Source organism: Symsagittifera roscoffensis, chromosome 3 (genome assembly GCF_963678635.1).
Source record: "Symsagittifera roscoffensis chromosome 3, txSymRosc1.1, whole genome shotgun sequence".
NCBI classification, from domain to species: Eukaryota; Metazoa; Xenacoelomorpha; order Acoela; family Convolutidae; genus Symsagittifera; species Symsagittifera roscoffensis.
In genome coordinates this window covers 81,817,326-81,840,003 of record NC_087064.1, presented here as the reverse complement: position 1 = coordinate 81,840,003, position 22,678 = coordinate 81,817,326, and the positions used below count along the sequence as shown (strand labels likewise).

Here is a 22,678-nt window from a genome sequence, read left to right as displayed (position 1 = left end):
AAACACTTTCATGGCCTATCGCTTTTTATTTGACTAACGCCTCATAATTTTTCCGATTAGTCTCACTTCCGTTGTTGTCATGCTTATTTTTTCGTCTTAGAAATTTTTTTATAATTTTTTGAAGTGGTCAGCAATATATGTTATAACCCTGAAGCTGAAAATTTTGTTCCTAAAAATGGTTTAGTTTTAATTTTTTATATATATTTCGAAATTAAATAATATAAAACTCAGAAACTTTGTAGTTTAAAATGTAAATCAAGTATGAACATAAATCACCAAATAGGCATCGGCATATAAAGTTCTTTGTGGTTTTTGATTGCAATAGTGTACCAGTTGAGCTGCGCAAGATATGTTGCTATTTTTTTCTCTATATCTGAACTTAGTCCTTCGTCTGACAGTTGACCTTCAGGAGTCAATTTGGAGTTGGCTTTCGGGATCAGAGGAAGGGCAAAGTTCTGAACTACCATCGCACCGAGTGACGTCAGCAAGTCATGAAGATGGCTTCTACTTTGAGAGCCCAACATTTCTATGAACATGAAATAAAATAGTTGTAGTTAAAACGATATGAACAAAGTTGTCTATATCTATATATTAGTATAAACTAAAATTATGATTTTTTTCTGGTATGAGATAATTCGAAATCAAAAGTGTAAACATGCACGACATGCTACTCGAACCGAACACTCAGATTTGACGGGCCCTTGCTCGGAAAAGGACTTCCTTCTTTACGAAATGCGAGGGCTTTCGCCAGCCAATCAAATTGTTCAATCATTCTACACATTTGTAATTTAGTGTCACTCGTAGAAGCACGTGATTGCTTCGTGCTACCAGCCTCTCCATTTTTCACAGCGGTAGCTCCAATTTCGGTCGAATGTTCCGAAGAATTCTTTTCTGAATCATCTTCATGATCGGAGGGAATATTTTGCCGGGGTATGTGAAGAAAACAGGGCAGGATATGAGCACTTAGTGACATGAGTTTAATACTAAGGAGATTAGACACCCAAATACTACCAGAAGAGTCTGTTTTAATAAAAAAATAGATTTAAGTCATAAATAATTACTGCCCATTTGATAAAATATTGAAAGTTTTTTTTAAAAAAAAAATATTTCAATTCAACAGAGGTTTACAGATAGAGGCTCTTTTCCAATTTCCTACCTCCCCCCCCCCTCTCTTTGATTTCTTCTCAAATTCAATATATGGAAATCAAATTAAAATGACTTTTCTCAATATAAACTGCATTAAAACGTGTCAGAGTGAACAATGGGACAAATTTTTACCACATTTCTTACATGCAAAATGCCGTGTGAACAATTTTTAAACAGCTTGTTTTTGATTTTTTCCGAGGGATTGGGAAACTGGAAAAGAGCTCAGATAAAAGTAGACTTAAGTCAAAAGCAAGTTCTACGTAACACTTGATGCTTTTATATTTCAATAAATTTCGAAAAAGTGAAAATATAGCTTTAAAAATGTGGACTCATTTAAAAACTTGCACAAAGGTATAAACATACCATTGTCTGAATAAGTAATAATTGCAGCCGGCTTCGCTTGGTAAATATTAGATCCAAAGTGGTCAATGAAGTTGGCCAGGTTGGGTGGAATGGACCTGTTGACCTCTGGACAGAGATAGATGAATCCATCACACTGTTCCAGCTTCTTCTCTGCGTCCCTCAGCCACTCCGGCGCCTGGGATCTGTCGCTGTAATAGTGCACTGGCTTCTTCACAAATGGGACGTCCATGCTATCAGGGCCTAAAGTTAACTTAGTCTTATGTGAAATGAGGCTGACACAGAAAAATTCGAGGTAGATCTGATATCGGAAGACTAAAAATTGATATGTCTAACCTAGTGCCCGACCTTAGTTTTGGAAATTACACTTGTTAATTTTTCTTAGCGTTACGCGTTTCCAAATTGTTTCCTTGCAAATAGTCAAGCTTCCAGAACGCTCTTAAGCCTATTGCTTTGTAAAGTTTCTTGAAAGGGCAGCGGTTAATTTTTTAGAAGAAAAAAAGTGCTATTGAAATTTTTCGTAAAAAATTGTGTTGGTTTTTGTTGTTCTGTGGTCGGAACTGACTGAAACTGATTTAACTTGAACAATATATAAAAAGATTGAAACACGATTGCAAACGGCTTGATTTAGGAGCAGATGTGAACAACTGTCGCCTCTAAAGAATCTTGGTTTGAGGCTTACTACATGTGCTCGTTGCGTGAGGGTGAGTATCAACTCTCCACCTCGAAAAATAACCAAAAAATACTTGCGCAAAAGGAGCCCAACAATATGGTGTTTTTTCATCAAAACAGACCTAAAATATGATGACTCAATTGATTCCAGAGTGGGCTCCCTGAAAAACAAGACCGAACCAAAACTCCTTACCACTTCCTAAAGTGGTCGAATTCCAGTTACATTTACAATTTCAATGTTTTAAACAAACAGATCTCTTTCTATAATACTTAATTTCGTTTTCATCACAAGTGTAAACTTTAACTGACCGAACAGAAGTGTGTCGTGTCTAGTGTCTCGTACAACTTTCACAACATACTTCAGCACTTTCTCGTCCATTTTCGAATCCTTAGAGGAGCCAGCGAAGATGGCATACTTGAGACAATGGGGAGCCTGACTTCCCAGACTAGCCATCACAACTCACAAGTAAAAACTAGTTATAATTTTTTTAACAGTTGTAGTTATCAATAGTATTGTGTTATCGGTAAAAGAAAGGCCGATTTCCTACAAATAATTTTTTTGAAAATTGCAACTTTTAAAATATCAATAAATAAAATGTCAGTGAGGTGTTTTTTCTTCAAGTATTGAATTAGTGGTGTTGAATTACCTGTAAAATGGTGGCGTATTGTATACCAATGCAATTGATATTGGTTACATGAATTTGATCTGGTTAACGTATTATATTTTTTTCTTAACTGATAGAAGAATTATCGTTTCGTATTTCCACGTGCGTTCATATTTCTATCAATGCATCAAATTATCTGTACTACGGCTGACACTTATTTTTTTGACATTGGGTGATGTTATTATTGGATAAAAAAATTATTACGCCAAAGCTTCTTGAAGCTCTGTTTGGACCTCGATTACAAGGCGATCATACATGTTTTCGACAATGGTTTTTCATATTAATTTTCATGGATAGCAATTAAAACTCAAGATGCACATGTATAATGGCTCTTTTCCAGTTCCCCCTTGATTTTTTCTGAAATTCAATAGATAAATAACTATTGAAAATTAATTTTCTTGTTATAAACTGCATCAAAATGTGAACAACTTAAATTTGTTATTATACGAGGGGTGGGAAACTGGAAAAGAGGCGTAAAAATCAGGAAGTACATTTTAGTCTAAGAAGTTGTTTCTAATTTTTCATTTTTTTTCTCAAAGATTTTCGTATTGCTTTTGGGAGAGCGAGCAACCTGTTTTCATTCTTCATTAAGCTCGCTACATATTAGCTGCCTTCAAGACCAACTATAGATGCGTTTTCCTCTTCTAAAAAGCTATCTTGCAAGAGTTTATTCAGTTTTTGCTACAATTTGAGAATCGTAAAATGACAAAGATAGCTGGTTACTGTAGCAAGTAGCACCGATCAATACTACGAAATTTTTTTTTTCAAATTTAAGTATTTTTTTTCTGCGTGATGTTATAAAAACATATGAAAAAAATAGAGCTTATGCATATTCGACAGTCAGTTAAATCAGCAAACTGGGAAACAACTTTAGTAGAAAAACGTCTAAGAAAACAAAAAAATTGCTGTTTTTTCTGTTTTCAAAATTTTGATTCCAAAAAGACTCTGCCATACTCAAATAAACAAACGTTACTCGAGTAACATTTTTACAATAAATTAAGCTATTTTAAGCTTTTAAGCCATTAAATTAAGTTACTGTAAGCCTTCTTGTTCTTTTTATAGGCTAGAATTGAGGCAAAAACGAAAAATTTCAAACCGGTTGCTCTCGACACTAGAAAAAGTTGCTTAAGATTTTTTAATGTTGTGCGAATCACAAGTGTAAGGGATTCAATATGATATATCACTCAACTCTGTGCAATTTTTTTTTGTGGTAGTTGGTTTTGCGTGGAAAACAAAAAAAAACGATCGAAAATAAAAAGTTGCTTTGGCAGGTTTCAGCTTCAAAAACCAATTGATTTTGGATTAATTTGTTCCAATTTTGTTTTAGCAATGTACATACAATTTTTTAAATAATACGTTTTTCAATAAAAATTCTAACAAAAAATCACCCGAAACTGTCCAGTGGTCTCCTGTTTGAAAACTTGGAAATCAGTTGGATCGGATTAATGATTGGCCAATCTTCAAAATCGATATGTAACTTTTCATTATCGTTTTTCAGTCCGCAATTTAAAAAACAACAAATTGAGTAGAACGTGAACTTCGATTCGAATTTGATCAATTTGAAGTCAATCGGATGAAAACTAACATTATGTTTTCGCAGTTTATGAAAGAACTGCTGGAATCAGTTGAAAATTATCTGATAAAAATTTTTTTTTCAGCTGTTTTTTTTGTTGGATTATTTTAGTGTACTTTTTTCAGCTCCGTATCTACATATCCTTTCGAATTGACAGTTTTCATCGAAAGTTATGATGAAGAATTGCCTAAAACATCTCATTAATATCTCGTCTAAATGTTAGGATTGAAAAAATTGAACTCATTGGATTGGAGACTGACTAGTCTTCAAGCTCAATACAGCAGCTCTAATCTCTGTTTTTCGCAATTTGAATGCATTTTTTGGTTATTTTTGGTGAGTTTGCAATTAATTAGATTAAAAACAGCAAAAGCTATACCCAGTCATGGGAAGGATTGCAGAGAGTTAGTTTAAAAATATCTCACAATCTTTGAGTCTGACTTCAGTTTTTTAGTGTTGTTGGGTGACTACAGTTTACTTATATTTTACCATTTTATATGCACATCATTTCGAATTGGCAGTTTTCATTGAAAATTGTGATGAGAAGAACTGTTGTTAGTTTTTACAACAAATTTGAGGTCGGTTGCAAAAGGAAGGTCAATGTGGAGGGTTGCAAAATGTTTCTAAAGGCAGAAGTAAGCAAAAAGTGCAAAATTACAAAATGCAAAAGTGAGATTAATTAAGAATTCAAATGTTCAAACACAGCGGATTGATAATAAGCTAGTCTACAAGTACAAGACAAAACAATGATCTTAGTTTTTCAGCCCACATTTGTGAAATAAGTATTTTAGTTAACCGAATTTTTTTTAAGTTTCTTACAATGTGTTTGAAATCAACCGTATAATGAAAGTCTTATGGAGAGTTGCAAAAAAATTAGAGAGGTTGAAATCATAAAAATTAAAGAATTTTTCCATTTTGATCAAATTTTGCAGCAACCTTGGGTCATGAATTTTGTTTTTGCCTGCAAAGATTCTCCCAACTATGTCAATTGCTCATGAAATTTTTTTTCTGTCCAAAATATAGCGCAGCTTACTGAAGAAATGCAGTCATCAGTTTGTGCATCATAATTTTCAAGCAATTGGCATACAATTTTTTTCGAATCAGTGATTTCGAATGAATGAAGAGTTTGTTTTTAGTCAAGAATTCTGATATCGCAAAAACTGGCCGACCGAAAAGATAAAGGATCGATCAAAAAGCCAAGAAAAAAGGATCCAATAAGCCAACCAATCCTGTCTTGAAAAAAGAATACTACGATGTTCTTGCACCTGTCTTGGTGAAAACAAGATTGTTCTGCAAAACCATTGCCTCAAAGACCCAAGGACTGACATTTTCGGGTGATAACTTAGAAGGTCGTGTGTTTGAAAACCATATTGGTGATGTTACTAAAAGCAGAAAGCAGAGACATCGAAATATCAACCTCATCTCTTCAAAAGTTCTGAACATTGCTCAAACACTTTTGTGGTGTTTTTTCCAATTGTTAAAAATTCAGGATTGAGGAAAGTAATCTAAATGGGTAGATGATTGGCTAGTACTCAAGTTCAATACTTAAATTGTGATCCTGGTTTTGGACTCTAAGTTTTAGATTTAAAGAAGCTTAAGAGAACTTGATCTTTCATTCCGAATAAGGAAGAAGAATCGGCAGCCAATTGGACCAGGAAGTTAATTATTCAGTTCAAATTTAAAAAAAATGGTTGAAAAGAATGCATTCTTATCTAATGAAGGGTAAGTTTGTTTTTAGATCAAGAATTCCACTTTCTCAAAACTGGTCGACAGAAAAGATAAAGAATCGATCAAAGAAGCCAAGAAAAAAGGACTCAATAAGCCAATAAATCCTTTCTTCAATAATGAATACTGCGATGTTGTTGCACCTAGCTTCGTGAAAATAAGATTAATCTGCAAAAACACTGCCTCAAAGACCCAAGGACTGAAATTCCTGTTCTGTGTCATCAGTGTAACAATTGGTAAAAAGAACGTCTTTTAAATTAAATCCATGACCCGCTGGATTTCGTTTTGCATATCTCCGTCCCCAGAACCAGGTTTAAAAAGGATATATTTTCCCGTAGTTTCACCGCCCACTATACAAAAGTTTCATTGTTTGCTTGTGTTTTAGCATATTTTTAGCTGACTGTACGCGTGTCTTAGATGGAGACAACTAAACCACACCTCGCTTGACTTTTTGTTGGATAGTTGTAACGCAAAATTGTCGATTAGTTAATGTATGATATGTTAGACATTTGACATTCATTACTTCATTATTTAACAGTTTAGAACCAAGGGCTATTTTTTTCTTTTAATCATTATTGGGTTTATAAAATATCCTCGTTCCATTCGATTAAATTGTCATTATGCCCTTTCAATTCCATCCTTCTTTCCTAACTTTGATTTGAAGTGGTTTAAGACGCAAAAGAAAATGTGAGAGTTTTCAATCCGACGGGATGTTCCCTGTTCTGCTAAAAAGTCCATTGAATTGTTTGTACAGGTTTATGAATGTGTTTGATAGAAAAATTGACTTACAGGCATCGGGAGGTGTTAAATTGTTGATCGGTTGAGATCAACGTTTTTGAGTTATCTCGATTCCAATCTTCTGTAAATTTTCCCTCCCTGTGGTGATTTTTTCTTCGTAGCCTCAGGGGATAAAAAGTCCTGTCTCATTGAAAATCCATCCGTTGGACTGAACTCTAACAATGATCTTGCTGATGATGTTTATTGTGTCGCACAAAACAGTTCACGGGACTTCTTGTCGACTGGTAAAATATTTAGCAGTGGGTCCCTTAGTTTAAATTGATGCAGGATGTTTTGTTTCAGAAATCTGACTGGGCTAGCCGAATCCACTGGTATAATAATTCACAATTACTTCCTCACCAACACCAATTTTAAGAAGCATCTTGGTCTCTAAGCTGTTTCGTCGTAGATGGCTCAGATATTAAGTATTGAATAGTCATCAATCTCACTCATTGCCTCTTCTGACCACGCATTTATCACCCGACCCAAATTTTCCGCGTGGCACTTCTGTGGTTCCGAAGGTAAATATTGACAACATTGGTAATGTAAATTTTCGCTCACACTACTTACAGCCGGTTTTCTCGCCTTTGATAAACATAATCTCCAAAGTGGTCTTTGATTTTACAGATGTTACAGGTTATTTCCTTCGCTAGACAACACTAAGATGGTCCTTGATAAACGCGTTTTCACATTTCATGTTGGAATTATTTGTTTTTTCACAATCAGGCTTGACTTTCATTTTACAGGGTCAAAGTTTTTCTACACAATGCCGTTGTGTTAGCTCTTATCATATTTTTAAGATTAAGGTGATTCAACTAACCTTTTCATCTATATTTGCCTGATTCAATGCTTTCAACGGGTTAAGTTTTTCCTAAACTATTTTCCGTTGAAAGTCATAGTTACGCAAGTTAAAAAAGAACACGTCTCGTATCCAATCGTGCTCTGCACGAACTCCAACTTCACTTTTTCTTGTTATTCATAGAATCTTCTCTCCTTTTCCTTCCTGCTCAACAGTCTGCATCGATCAAAAGTTATATTAGTTAGTTTTTACGAATGAGGTTTTTGAAGTTCGAAGAATTTTTTGAAAGTGAACGATAAGACTTTCATTCTGGGATGATTATGCGAATATACTTTTTTTTTCTTCAATTTTTTTTTAATTTCTCCCTCTGCTTGGTTTCTTCTCACGCCACGGAACTTTAATTTTCCTGTGTAGTTCATTTTTCCTCTGCGGTTTTTATTTTTTGCAGAAACTCTTCAATTCTGCTCTTCCAGATTTCCTCTGTCGTTCATTTTCTGTTACTTGTAGACCTTCTAAGATTGGTTTTTCTATCTCCGACTGAAATAATTCTTTTTATTTATGAATGTCGAAAAGCTCTCCGAGGCTCCTATTAACAGATAAACTTGGCTATCCAATTTGTCATTTGGTATGGGAGAACTACCATATGGTTGGGCCAAAAAGCGTTAATTCGACCCGACTTAAACGGGTTGACTCTAAACAAGAGTGTTCAAATGTTACTGGTTCACTTAAGAACAACTACACTAAGGTTGGAAAGATAAAAAGAGAAGAGATTGAAAAAAAACGGTCTTTTCTATTGAAAAAAGAAAAGTTCCGCAAAGTCTATAGGACTTCAAATAGACACGAACTAATTAAGAAATAGAGGTCAAACTAGAATTATTAAACGCAATTCACAACACTGATGTTATTGTGAGAACTTCGAGTTGGGACCCAGAGGTTGTTTTACTTGTTGCGAATAAATTTCATCCAAGTGTACAGTTCACTCTTGAAAAACCAGACGATCAAGGAATTTAGCCTTTTGGGATTTAAAAGTGTTTGTACCAGAAACCCAACGACACTGGTAAAAGTTTAGTTTTAGAAGTTGTGGCCCATTGCATTACAGTTTGTCGACTGTGTAGGTGTATTTCCTTATTTGCTTATGTGAGAATCTCAACGAGTCATTGGGTGCTGAAAAAGATTAGTACGAAAAATTCCAAGAAGTAGTGAAATCGGATAGTAAGACGATCTTAAAATAAAGTTAGTGAAGAAAAAAGTTTTAAACACCTCTCCACCAAAAAAAAGTAGAAACATCGCTGAAAAACTTACCTCTTTTTCTAATGTTACAGTATCGAGAAAGTCCAACACAATTGCTGGCATCCAAAAAGCATCAAAGAACAGAAGCTTAAATTGCTTTCAACACAAGAAGAATAACAACATGCCTGCTTCCTTGAAAACTCCTTTCGAACTGTGGTCTAAATTGGTTTGTTTATAAGCTTACCTGTTGTGGACATAACTCCACCTGTGTTTGGCCTTAAGTCCAACAATTAAGCACGAGGATCGAAAAACAATGTAAAGACGACATTTCGATGAGACAGCATTTGCAGCAGTGGGGCATAAATGGCGGTATGCCTGAATTAAAGTCAGAAATTATGAATAGGATCCTTAAAGTAGAAGCATTGCACGTATGGTGTCAGCGGTTCAAATGAAACAGTCGAAGGAATTTAGGAGCAAGGGTTGACCCTTACCAACATAGTCAATTAAAAAAGAAAAGTGAAAAAAAAAAGTAAACTGACATGTTCGAGAAAAAACAACTCAAAAAATGAGAAAATAAAAAAATGAAAACTAATTGAATACATTGAGAAGAAATTGCTATATTTAAATCTTTACTTTTGTTTTTCAGTCCGTGATTTAAAAAAAAACAAAATCAGTAAATAGGAATCTTTCATTTTGTTTGCTTAAAGTAAATTTGGAGTCAATCGGATGAGTAAAACTTTTATATCGTCGTAGCTCAAGGAAAAATTGTATAAATTGCAAACAACGACTTGAAAAGTGGTGTTTTTGTTTCTCTTCGTTTTTCATTTTTTTGTCAAACATTTTGTAGCTTGAGAATTTGAAAAACGAAAACTAATCAAAAGTTTTGGAAGAAAATGTTAAGAACAATGATGTAATTAATAAGTAATAAAATTTGTTTGATTTTAATTGGTGATTTTTTGAAGGTGATTTTTGATTTATGAATGACAAATTTTCAGGATTGTTGTTCTTTTTTATAAATTTTAATCAAAAATTTTGACGATGCACAGATTGTGCAAAAATGTTCGAACTGTCAGTTTCAGTTTTTTATATTTCGTTTTAATTCAACCTTAACATGTTATTCGACATCAATATGCGTCAACAGTTGCCACCATTTTTTCTGATGAAAAATTGCCAGAAAAGTTCATTTAATTCTCTTCTAGATGACAAGGTTAAAATAACAAGTTATAAGTTTCTTTGGATAGATGTTTGGCTAGTTTAATAAATTGATACTTAACTCTTTTTCTGTGTTTTTCAGTTTGTGGTATTTAAAAAATATCAGAAGATTGAAACCTTTCATTTTTTTGTTAACAGTGAATTTGGAGTGAACCGGATCAATAAATTTTTTATACCGTCGCAGCTCAAGGAAAGTTTGCAGAGATCCAAAATAACTATTTGACAAATGGTGTTTTTGTTTTGTTTTTCATTTTTTCAGGAGACTGGTACAGCTGGTGGTAGACCTGAGTTAATGTCTGAAAGTATAGATCAAACAAGCGCAAGCGCCACCCTCAAACGACTCAAGGTAAAACAATGCACACGTGATAGAAGCGGTTTAAAATAAACAAGGAATTTAGGTACAAATGAGTTGGCCCTAATTTCGTAGTCTATGTAAGAAATTACTTAAAAAAGAACGTTAAAATAAAATAAATTGAATTTGACTTTTTCGAGGGAAGCGTTGTAGTTCTGATTTTTAGTTTTTTATGACATTTGTTTTTGATTGATGGTTACTTTCTAGAAAATAGCTTTTAAAATCCCAACAATGTACGAAATGTGAAAAAACCATTTGAATTCACAATTTTAAATTCTCAATTGTCATTTTCGTTGAGCTTTATCAATTTACATATCAATTTGAATCAACAGGTTTCAAAATTCTTCTGATGAAGGATTGCCAAAAAATTTCATTTAACTCCCTTCTAGATGATTACGATTGCAGATTTAATCTATAGGTTTCATTCAATAGACGTTTGGCTAGTCTAGAAAAATCTTATGTATAAATTTGTTCTTCAATCCGCGGTTTCAAGATTAGAAAATTTTGTTTTGTTTTTGTTTTGTGCGATGGACTTGAAGTCCATCGGATCAAAAAATTTTTACTGTCGTTGTTTGTGTTGTTTCCTTTTTTTTAAATTTGATTTTATTGTTTTTGTTTTTACTTAAGCAGGGTAGAAGGAAATTGTTGCCAGCGGGTAGATGAATAGCTTATTTTCATGTTTTACATATTTCTACCTCAGTAGTTCAGTTTGCATTTTTGCATTTTGCTTTTTGCATTTTGCATTTTGGACTAAATTTAGTCGAATTGCCTATTTTTTGGTTAGTTACAATTAGTTCGAATTCAATTGGACCAGAAGATCTTTTGGTAATGACAAATTGTATAAGGATAGCAAAAAATAGTTTCTGAACAGTAAGTACAAGCGGTGGTGCTGTAGGGCCAATGAATGACAAGGACGATTTGTGCCCATTATGCTGAAGGAAATTAAAAAAAAATCAAAAGGGGTTGCATGTGGGAGATGCCCAGAATAAGATCATCCCAACTGTAGAAAAACTTCTGATGATAAAATTTAATCATTAAACAACTTATTCTGGTATTGTGAAAGCTGCTGCTACGCTAAGAAAGTGAAGAAGGGTACTCCACAAGTGAAATTGTTCCAAAAGTCTGTAGATGATATGTTAGAACAGTCGATTTTGAGCCACTTCGTGTTCTTGATGCCGCCAATTCTCTTTTTCCAGATCTACAAGTCACTTTAGAAGAAACTAATTCAGACAGAAGTTTGACGTTCCTGTGTTTGATTAAAACTATATCGAAAATATGAAGCTAACCTGCGCTTGGTATCAAAAACCAACAGATACTGGGACCATACTTAACTAAAGGAGTTGAAACCCAGCTCCGTAATTGTGAAGTGTCAGCCAAGTTTCTGTACATAGATTGCTTAGGAGTACATCTATTTGAGAGCAGTTTGGTAAAGGTATGAAAAGTAACAAGGCGCAATGTGTGAAAAATCAGTACCCTGAGAATTAATTTGCAAATGTGGAGGCAGAAGCCATGTGCAAAATGGTTGGGGTATAGACAAGCCCCTGAACAGTGAAAGGAGCTCTTCAATTCAATCAACCCACGATGTGAAGCCACCAATGCTTATCATTCATCAAAGAGGTAATAAAAGCCAAGATTTTGCAAACAAGTTATCAAGTTGAACCCACATTGAAAACTGCAATCATGTTTGTCATATATTAAGTCATTATTTTCTAATGACCTAAGGCCAAAAAAGATTTAAAAATTGTGTAACATTCGCTCGGAAGTTCATACCGGCAAAAAAAATAAAACTAGGTTATGAAAGGACTGGCTAGTGTCTAAACGCAGCTTCACATGCTTTTAACCATCTCTACCAAAACCAGTTCATTGTGTGGTTCACTTAACATCGGGTCGACAAAATGCTTTCACTTTACGTAACTTATTTTACTTATATGCAAAACAGTCAATTCATGGCTGTGTCTCAGTGTCTCTAGACCACGAGGTGACTCTTAAAGTTAGGGCTACAACAGTTTTATCATATAACTATTGTTGTTGTTCAGCAGATAAAATCATCATATCCATCGGAGATGGATCAACCATTTCATTAAACTCCTAAATTCTCATACACTGAAAAAGAACTGGATGTGATATTAATTCACTTCAGCACATTTTGGGAAGCTAGTAATTGTTAAAAAAATATTTAACAATCCGGAAGAAGGGCTGTCTTTTTCACAACCAGGAAGGATAGCAAATTCTCCCGTTAGCTCTCCTGACCTTCGGGAATTGCTCTGTAACGAGTGTAGCGGCACAATTGTTATAACTCGGAGCACTCTTCTTCAAATAATGATAACTATAAATCTCTCGTCTACTATCTCTATCACACGTCTTATTCTAAATAGCGAAAATCATCTGTCTGATTTTCGGGTTTTTCAGTTGTGGCAAAATGAAAATTGTTGCGTGTCATGCACGCCTAATTCCAAAAGTTAAAAATGATTACGTCAATCCACATTGACTCTTCGCGTTTGTTCAAATTAACGATTAAAACTGCTAATCATCCAAGACAATCAATCTTCTTGCCAAACTGCTCCAAAAAGTTTAATTGATGACATCCATGTCATGCACTTTTGAAAGTCATTCTGGTTGAATGGCAGACTTTCTAATGTGTGGTAGCACATTTTGGGAAGCTGAAAGTTGTTAAAAAAATATTTACAACCCTTCTCCGGTACCCCTCCGATTTCCTGAATCCGGAAGAAGGGCTGTCTTTTTCACAATCAGGAAGGGTAGCAAATACTCCCGTTAGCCCTCCTGATCTTCGGGAATTGCTCTGTAACGAGTGTGGCGGCACAATTGTTATAACTCGGAGCGCTCTTCTTCATATAATGATAACTATAAATCTCTCGTCTGCTATCTCTATCACACGTCTTATTCTAAATAGCGAAAATCATCTGTCTGATTTTCGGGTTTTTCAGTTGTGGCAAAATGAAAATTGTTGCGTGTCATACACGCCTAAATCCAAAAGTTAAAAATGATTACGTCAATCCACATTGACTCTTCGCGTTTGTTCAAATTAACGATTAAAACTGCTAATCATCCAAGACAATCAATCTTCTTGCCAAACTGCTCCAAACAGTTTAATTGATGACATCCATGTCATGCACTTTTGAAAGTCATTCTGGTTGAATGGCACACTTTCTAATGTGTGGTAGCACATTTTGGGAAGCTAAAAGTTGTTTAAAAAATATTTACAACCCTTCTCCGGTACCCCTCCGATTTCCTGAATCCGGAAGAAGGGCTGTCTTTTTCACAATCAGGAAGGGTAGCAAATACTCCCGTTAGCCCTCCTGATCTTCGGGAATTGCTCTGTAACGAGTGTGGCGGCACAATTGTTATAACTCGGAGCGCTCTTCTTCATATAATGATAACTATAAATCTCTCGTCTGCTATCTCTATCACACGTCTTATTCTAAATAGCGAAAATCATCTGTCTGATTTTCGGGTTTTTCAGTTGTGGCAAAATGAAAATTGTTGCGTGTCATGCACGCCTAATTCCAAAATTTTAAAATGATTACGTCAATCCACATTGACTCCTTCGCGTTTGTTCAAATTAACGATTAAAACTGCTAATCATCCAAGACAATCAATCTTCTTGCCAAACTGCTCCAAAAAGTTTCATTGATGACATCCATGACATGCACTTTTGAAAGTCATTCCGGTTGAATGGCACACTTTCCGGACAGCTCGGTTAATGTCCTCATAGAACATTGAGTAACTCATCAGAATGGTATAATGCCATCGAACAGAATTCCAGAATTCACAAAATGTATCGAAAGAATTTTATCCACAACATATTTACTCACTGCGTGCAACAAATGGCATCAAACTAAGTTGCCATAGCCTTCTAACATTTTCACTAATCTCCAGTCAGAGGATATGAAGTAAGATATTATATCTTATTTGAAATTTAAAAAATTTTCTCAAATTAAAAATCTCAAATTAAAAAATTTTCTCCTACGGTACAATCTCAAATTAAAAAGTTTTCTCCTACGACTAAAAAGTGTTCGTCGCAGGACAGTCCTGCCAACCAACAAACTAAAATTATCATACCATGCCCCTTCGCGTTGGAATTTTAAATTGTTGTTAATCCAGAATATTGAAAATGAAAAAAGTGGTCGTTTCAAGGAACAATGAAACAATATCTCTCTTCAAAAGATTACGCAATTCTTTCATGTCACCACAAAGTGAACAGTCATCTTAGTTGTAGTTGTTTGAAACCAATCATGCAGGCTGGAATACTTTAAATAAAGCTTCCACTCCAGACTTTCTAAATAGTTATTAAGGGTCTCTAAAAACACTAGACAATGTTAAAACGCAAAAATTTCTAAATACAGCAAAGTTGAACTTAAAATAACTTAAGTTTTTTCAATCATTAAGCTTCAATTTCAAGCTTAGTTAGCTTTGTTGATGATTTGATTTATTTCACACAAAACAATTCTGCTTTTTAAATTCCTCCTCTTTGTTACTTCTTTGTTCATCTCTTTTTTCCAAGTTTTGTCGTTTAGAAATTCTAAAACTTCTAAATTTTTCTAATTGTCCTTTTTGCATCTTTTCATTCATCTGTTGTTATTGTTCCAACTGCTCGTCCTGCGACATCGACTCTGCACTATCGGTTTCATTGTCTTGCAACATATTAAAGGCCATTCTGACGCTGTTGGAAGTATTCCTCCAACACATGTTCTCTTCTACTCTGTGTTTGCAACAAGGTGGAGGGTCTACGGTCATTGCCCCCTTTCTACAGAAGCTGTTGTGGAGGCACAACGTCAGATTTCTCTCCAGTACGTCCTTCAAATTTTCTTCTCTCTCTCTCTCCTTTCACGATCAATTGTCTTCTAGATTATGTTTACTGCGTTGGTTACTGCATTCCTATGCGTCACGAAAGCTCGCTTGAAAGCTTCTGATCATATATCCGCTTAAAACGATTTGTACACCCTGATGTTGTTCGATATATGCTTTTTGGCATACTCGTACAAGCAAGCAGTCATTTTGAATCTGAATCATGGCATTAGTCGTTTTCTGGCCCAAATTTTCTTTACTTCGAGAGGCAACTCTACCTCCTTTTTTCTGTTGCTCCTCGAAGACGTAGGCATCAAGTTGTAGATAGTATTCAGGTATCGCAAATTGCAATCTGCATTCATTTCTTTTTATTTGTCCTGTGACGCCCGCAAAATGGAAATGGCATTAAGACTTGGGCACCATTTTGCCTTCAATATTTCCCAAACTACCATCAAGCCTGTCCTCAGTAATTCATCCGAGAATCCCAATCTAAATTCCATTCTGTTATCAGACTTGATCGGTTAGGAAGGTGCAGTCATTTTTTCTTCCAATACAAGTCTTAACTTTACTTGCCGACTGGCAATACTTCTCATCGCTGATCCTTTTGACAACCAGAATCTTAGCAACACTGCTTGTTCATAATCGAAGTAGCAATCAAGTATGTCTTCATTGATGAAAGGATTGTACACCATCCCAACATTTCCTGACACATAGTGGTACGATTTCTTTCTGATCGGTCCACAGCGCTCCTTGGACCTCAGAAGTTTCCCCATCGATTCTTTCGTGAGCCTATTTTTTTGTTACAAAAACTTTGGTGTCGTCGATCTTCCTTAAGGATTCTAGCTCTACATGTTTTTTCATCTGCACTCTCAGTGGCTTGCTTTGATGAATATCCAATGAAGTTTGTAAGAGTAAGGTCTTTACCAGTTCACTGCCTTCTCTCAGCATTTTTGTGCAGGCATTTGGCGCTGGTGCCGACATCTGTTCAAACACGAACCGGACGAATCAGAGAGCATCTCTCCGTTTCGCACAAGCTACTGTTGCTCCTTCACAAATCATCATGTCTCTTAAATGCGTCATCAAAGCACTTTATCTTCCTCCAATCTTTTTCTTTCTTCCGAGTCGTACTCTCCCATTGTCCGTCCCGTCTTACACCAAGCAATTCTGAGTTGCAACTCACTTCCGACGTACGGTATCGCTATCAGAGCGTGTTTGTTTGAAGTAGTTCGCTTTTTTTTTTCAAAGGGGCGTAATATTACTGCCCTCCACGGTAAACTTACGTTTTGATCCACTGTTTCAGTGTGCATTTCTGATGAGGCTAGCGTTCCACAAGCATTCTGCTTCATTGTCGTGCCCTTAGTGAATTCTTCTAGATAACACTCCAAAGCACCTTTGATCTCTTCAACCACCAATTTTGATCGCCTTGTCCCTCTCCGCATTCTGGACAGACACAACAATTCATTGTTGCTTTCTTGATGCGTCAACTTGATAGGAGAGATTATCCCACTTTCATCAGTAGCTGAATCAATGAGCAACCCCTCACTTCTTCTTCCTTCGCATCTATTCAATTTGTCGAGAATTTCTTGCATCAGTGGTCTGTTGAGACCTGTTTTCAACAAAAAATGGTTCCCGTAGCACTGTACTACCGTCAGTATCTCCTCCATAAAAGCAACTCTGTCCATCCCACAGCCTGTTCTGTTCTCACGATCATGGTGGTGTACATCCCACTCTTCTTCCGGCTGGGTTCTCAGCAAAGGTACTCGTGTAGCGCTTCCTATTAATCTTTTACGAGAAGATTCCGTCAAATGCTTCTGTGTCATGACTGCCTCGATTTTTCCAAGAGAGCTGCTATCCGGCAAGCTGCGAGCTGTGTTCATAAAAAGTGAGGGACTCCAGTGTTGAAGTTTCATCTTCCGCTGGTTCAGTCGTTCTCGCCGCCATCTCCATTTCGGTTCATCCACGAAGTTAAAGTCCAGGCTAGACTCGCCACCTACTGAGGCTTTGTCATCATCCTTTCCCACTTGTTCAGGATCCTACTCCGTCGGTTCTTCCGCATTTCGGCATTCTTGTTGATCGTCATCTCGCTCTTTACTTTGCCCCGATCCTAAAAGTCCTTGTTTACTATCGTCCATGGTTTTGACTTAGTAAACTTTTGACTTAGTAAACTTGTTTACTGGTCTTCCTCTTCTCCGTACCTTATTGCAACCTCTTCGCCAGAACAGTTCTGGACAGCAGCTTCCCGTTCGTCGCCAACTCCGGCCTCACTTTCGGAACTATCGAGGCAGCCTCCAGTCAAGATGTTTTCCCTCTTATAATAGTTGGCGCCAGGTCCAGTTTGCCCCACTCCTCTTCGAACCTTCTAGGTTTAGGAGTCGCGATGTTACTCATTCTTCTCCTTGTCGACTCATCCACGTACGCGAATTGCGTATGCTGCAGCACAGTTGAGTTTCTGCCTACAAACCACGTGATCCATTGACTCAAACAACTTTGCCATCTTTCTCTCGTTGGTTTCAAGTGCCTTCAGCCTGGGCGTGTATACTAAGGAGTCGGCTCCGGGCAACAGCCTACTGATAAGAAAAAAAATCTGGTTTTTTTTCTGGTAGTCTCTTATAATTGCCCCAATCCTCCGTTTTTTCCTCACTTTCCGATACGAGACTAAAATTGAGGAATCCTTGTTATCTCGCTTTTTGTCTTATCTTGAGGTCGTAGATTCCAGGGATTTGGAATTATTTCAACTTGACCTCTTTCTATCTCAACATTTCTATCGCGGAAATGATAATTGATATTCACTGCCGTCATGTCGGTCTCCGCTATCTTTGCTCGTTGTTTCACGCAGTACATTTTGTTCGTACCAATTGATTGTACTCCCATCTACTTCTGAAATGAGATTCAGGTGCAGCACCGACCTGCTGTAAGCTTCTGATTTTGGGTCCGGGATGCAAACGTCACGGCAGGAAATTACATCACTGTCACAAACTGGCTGACACCTCTAATCAATGCTAGGGGATCAGTACTCATAGCTAGGCACAAGTCGATGAGCAAAGGCATGCCTCCCACATAACATCGCACGTCCTCTTCTTTTTCAATCGTTTTATCTTTTCCTGTACCAGAACAATTTTATTGCAACAGGTATTAAATTAGGGTGTGCCGCAAGTCCCGAATTTTAGTCCAAGAGGCTGTGGCGTTTTTCATGTCAAACTTTTTCTACGTTCTTACTCATTTGTTCGGGATAACGTGTAAGGGTTATCGGCTCTCGTAGCCTTCCATAAGTTATGGCAGAATTTGTCTGAATTTCTCTGCTCCGAACGTCACAAACAGTCCTAAGATCATGCCGATTGACAGCTCCGTAAAGGCTTTGAGGAATTCCCGTATCAGATAGCGAGAAAATCAGGGGTAAATTTTCACCACGGAGGACGCGGTGCAGCGTGCTCCCAATCTTTTCAACGTACTGTCTGTCCTCACATAACTTTCTTCTCCTTGTAAGTTTTCAGTCCAAAATGCTTCAAAATTGTTTGGTTTATCCTTTACACGAATTCAGTTGATTTCTTTCCATCGCTTTTCGCCAGGTTTAATTCTTTCACGATGTAAGCGTGGGTTTTCGCGGTCATCGGTTGTTCTCAATCAAAAGCGTTCATACCTAATGCTGTTACTCCAGGAGTCATATGTAGCCAATTATGCGCTCTTGGTTTCGTTCGCAAAACCATAGCCTTCAGGTGAGATTTTTTCTCTTTGGCGTTCATCCTCCTTGACTTCCATTCCTCGGAATCACAAGTCATTGGACATATCCACTATCACTTGCTGATTGTCAACAATTCCTGGTTGCATCTTCAATTGTCTGCTGAAATGGGACAGCTCCAATCCCAACACTTCGTTCAACACGAGCATGTGTAACCAGTGTTCTTTCAGTCCTCTCATGGCGTTCGATATATCTGACAAAACTGCTGGCAGTTCTGACGGGAGTGGTCTCAGACTTCTCGCTTCCACTTCGCAATTGGGGTAGGTATGATCACATCATACATTCCTACTGAGAGGAGCGTAATTATTGCGTACACGAATTCCAGCCCATCCGGGAGATGCGCATATTCCGGTGACAGTACAAATACTGGCTTCGGGATTTTTTTCCGGATTCCGCATTCCCTCAACGCATCCATTATCTCGCCCATATCTTGCGCAACACGTTTTGGGTGTGCTTTCTCCTTCACATGAGCTAGAGGTGCTCAAACCTGTTTGAACTTTTTCAAATGCTTTCCCGTGGGTACTCTTTTTTTCAAGAATCATCCCGGCTTCTCCATTCTAGTCTGCTCGCTGTGTTTCATTCGCACATCTTGCAATGGTCTGGCATTAACAGGACCCATGGTGTTATTCGACGGCAGCCCATTATAATGCTGTCGTCGAGCCTAATTTGATCTCCGCTGCGATCAACCAATCCACTCCTACAATTGAGTACAATCCGTTCACCGATAGTCTCACGCCATTCGGCAATCTCAATACATCAGCTGCAAAGCTTATTGTCTGTAGATTCAAATCCTGTTTGAAAATGTGCCAAATTGTAGACATTTTGTCTTGACTCCGTTATCGTAGCATCTCCAGTTTTTGTTTCTTTCATCACTTCTTTGGGTATCATCAATCATTCTATAGAGTGCATTCACCCCGAAATCTGGCATATTCCTGTTGGCCACATGTCGACCAGCGGCTTCCACCAGCTGCTTCATTGTTGTCTTGACAACTTGATTGCCCAGGTTGTCGCTTGGGTCCGGGATGGTTACTCTATTGGATCTTGTTGAGTTTTTCACTTCGGTCAGATGACTTAGCCCGCGAGGTGTCTGAAGCTCCATTGGCGATTGCTCCCGGGGAACGTTTTCTGCAAGTAACGGTCGTTCCGCCTTTGCCGCGCCCAATCGTTCTGATTGCTCTTTATACTCCTTCCTCAACCGTTCTATCTCTTCTCCTTGCGTCTTGCTGCAGTCCTCGAACAGTCTCTTCCACATGTCTCTATCTTCTTGAGTTCTGGCAAATGTTTTTTTTATCACTCGGTCCAACTCGTCTCTCGTCTCGGTTAGATCTTCCATTGTCCGGCTCGTTTGTACTTCTTCTTCCGCTCTGGCTCTGTTATCCGGCACTGCAGCTTTCAACTGTGAGCTAGACAAAGCAGCCTCGCTACCCAATTTTTGGTGGAAAGCTTGAAGTCTAATCCGCAAGCTAGGCCTTGGCCTTGTTGAGAGAGGCATCTCACCAGGCTGATACGTTCTCTTGGTACCCAACCCAGTTTCGTGCACTATGTCGCTTCCAGAGAACGCTTCGTTTCTCCATCTCTTGACCCACAGGCTTAGACGGTCCAAAACTCCCTGCTCGCGCCAAGCTGTCATCAGAAAGACTTCCGTAGGGCGTTCTTTACGGTTGTAATGGCTTAGAATGTTCGTCAGAAAGCCGTCAACATGACTACCTCTGGGTCATCTTTGGCGTAGTCATTTTTTAGAGCTCGTATATGACTGGCCCTAACTAGGCGTCGGCCAAATGCATTAACTCATCAAGGTTTTCCATGATTCAGTTCGTTCGCTTGTCTAATTTTCATAAATTGATATTTCAAAAGTTGAAATCTAGAAACTAATTTCGATCAATCAGGATCTACAAATAAGGTATTGACTATCACATCTGTCAACATTGATTCAATTTTACATTGAAACGTACACTAAAAACACTCAGATTAAAAGATTTTGGTCTTAAGATAAAATAAAATTTAATTCAACCTAAAATTTTGGAAGCCGATCAAAGGGTGGATTGTCCACGCTTTGGATCTTTTCCTTAAAATATTTTTTGAGCATTCGTCTTCGTTAACCCTTCCTAGCACATAATCTTAATATAATAACACATACACACAACCTACAATCAACCTATACTTAAATATTGTTTCTTATGTAGATACGCGAGAGCTATTTTACTCCCCTCTCCACTAAGAAATCTTTTAGTCTTCTCAGGAAGTAAACTAAATGTTCAGGGTCCAAGTAATGCTTTTTAGTCGCCCTCGTCAGCAAGAAGCTTAAATAATTCCCTGGTATTTGTAAAGCAGCCGGTGGTAAAGATGCTACATCCGCTACTCCTCGTCTTTGCTTCCAGAAAAACTTTATGTTCTTGTTCTTTCTCCTGAAGTCGGCTGCTAATGCTGTTCTAAAACTCATGTCGGCGTCGATAGCTATAGCACATGTCCTGGCCGTGAGTATAAAATTGCTATCTGTTCGTCTTATACTACTTGAATATTCACTCGGCAAGTTAAAAAACGACTCTACTATTCTCCTAATATCTGGTATCTTAGAGCCTTCGTCTGTTTCTGCCTTTAAATCACCTGTTTCTCTTGCAGTTTTTCAGTATTTCAAATTAGTATCTTTTCAGTGTGGGTAAATCATACCCCCACAAGTTGGAAAAAATATTCATCGACGTCCCCGTAGATCGCACGCCGGATATTACAATGAGGCTGCTCAGGAAGGATACTGATTGTAATTCTTTTTATACTCAATACTCTCGCGGTCTATGTCCTGAAGCGTGACACTAATTTCCTTGGGATCTGACGTTGTTTCGTTCAACCACTCCAAGAGGCGCAGGTTTGCCATTTATTGTTCGTATGACTGCTGTTTTTTGTCGTCAAACTCCACCTCTGCTATCGACCGATCGTCAAGCCCTTCGTTGTCCTCGTCGTCGATTATATCTAATTCCTGTAGCGCGGTTATCTCTTCCAGACCCACTACAACTTCTACTATCCTCTTCAAGTCTATACTGTCTACTACAAAGTCGTCCCCGTAAAGATTATACTTTTCTTTTTTGCCGGTCTTTCCCTGACACTTTGTCGTGTCTGCATCGAAAACGATAGATGCGGTTCCATGTTCTTGAGAACCTCCATCTACTTGTGGTTTTCCCAGTCATCTTCTGCATATGGTAAGGTTTGCATAATCATCCGCCTCAACTATTTGATTAGGATCCAGGTTCAGCGGCGGGCTTGATTCTTCTTCCAGTACTTAATTGCCATCGTTCTTTTCCCTGGTGCTCTTTTCATTGACTTCGCAAGCAGTGTTCATCATCAAGTAATCACCCTCCCCATGTTTTCAGGTATATACCCGTGCTCCAGTTCCTTATAGAGTACGTGTCAACATGGACACTAGAGTCCGATTTTGTCTTTCTACTAAGCCATTCGTCTGGGGATGCTAGGTGGGAGAATGAGCCTGTGCTACCTGAGAACGTCTCATGAGCTCCATGGTAAGCTCACCTATAAAAGCAGATCCATTGTCTGAATGGAACGTCATCGGACATCAATGTCTAGCTGTCCAAGTACTGATCAGATGATCGCATGTCTCTTCGACTGAGACCGTTATGCA

At 37.5% G+C, this 22,678-nt stretch overlaps 2 protein-coding genes across 6 annotated transcripts in view; both read right to left on the bottom strand.

Annotated features, from left to right (window-relative positions):
- LOC134841170 (calcium-dependent secretion activator 1-like) overlaps positions 1–22,678 on the bottom strand; it is a 570,701-nt gene that overhangs the window by 241,576 nt on the left and 306,447 nt on the right. The window lies entirely within an intron of this gene.
- On the bottom strand, positions 248–2,947 carry LOC134842009 (uncharacterized). Of its 2 annotated transcripts, XM_063858146.1 has the most exons (4): positions 2,826–2,947; positions 2,488–2,637; positions 1,510–1,749; positions 544–1,020 (listed from the first exon to the last, which is right to left on the bottom strand). In XM_063858146.1, the coding sequence occupies exons 2-4, from the start codon at positions 2,630–2,632 to the stop codon at positions 668–670; spliced, it is 738 nt and encodes a 245-aa protein (XP_063714216.1). In that variant the 5' UTR covers positions 2,633–2,637; positions 2,826–2,947; the 3' UTR covers positions 544–667. The 2 variants fall into 2 exon arrangements, with proteins under 2 accessions (XP_063714217.1, XP_063714216.1); XM_063858147.1 differs by lacking the exon at positions 544–1,020 and adding an exon at positions 248–526 and having other exon boundaries at positions 2,488–2,947.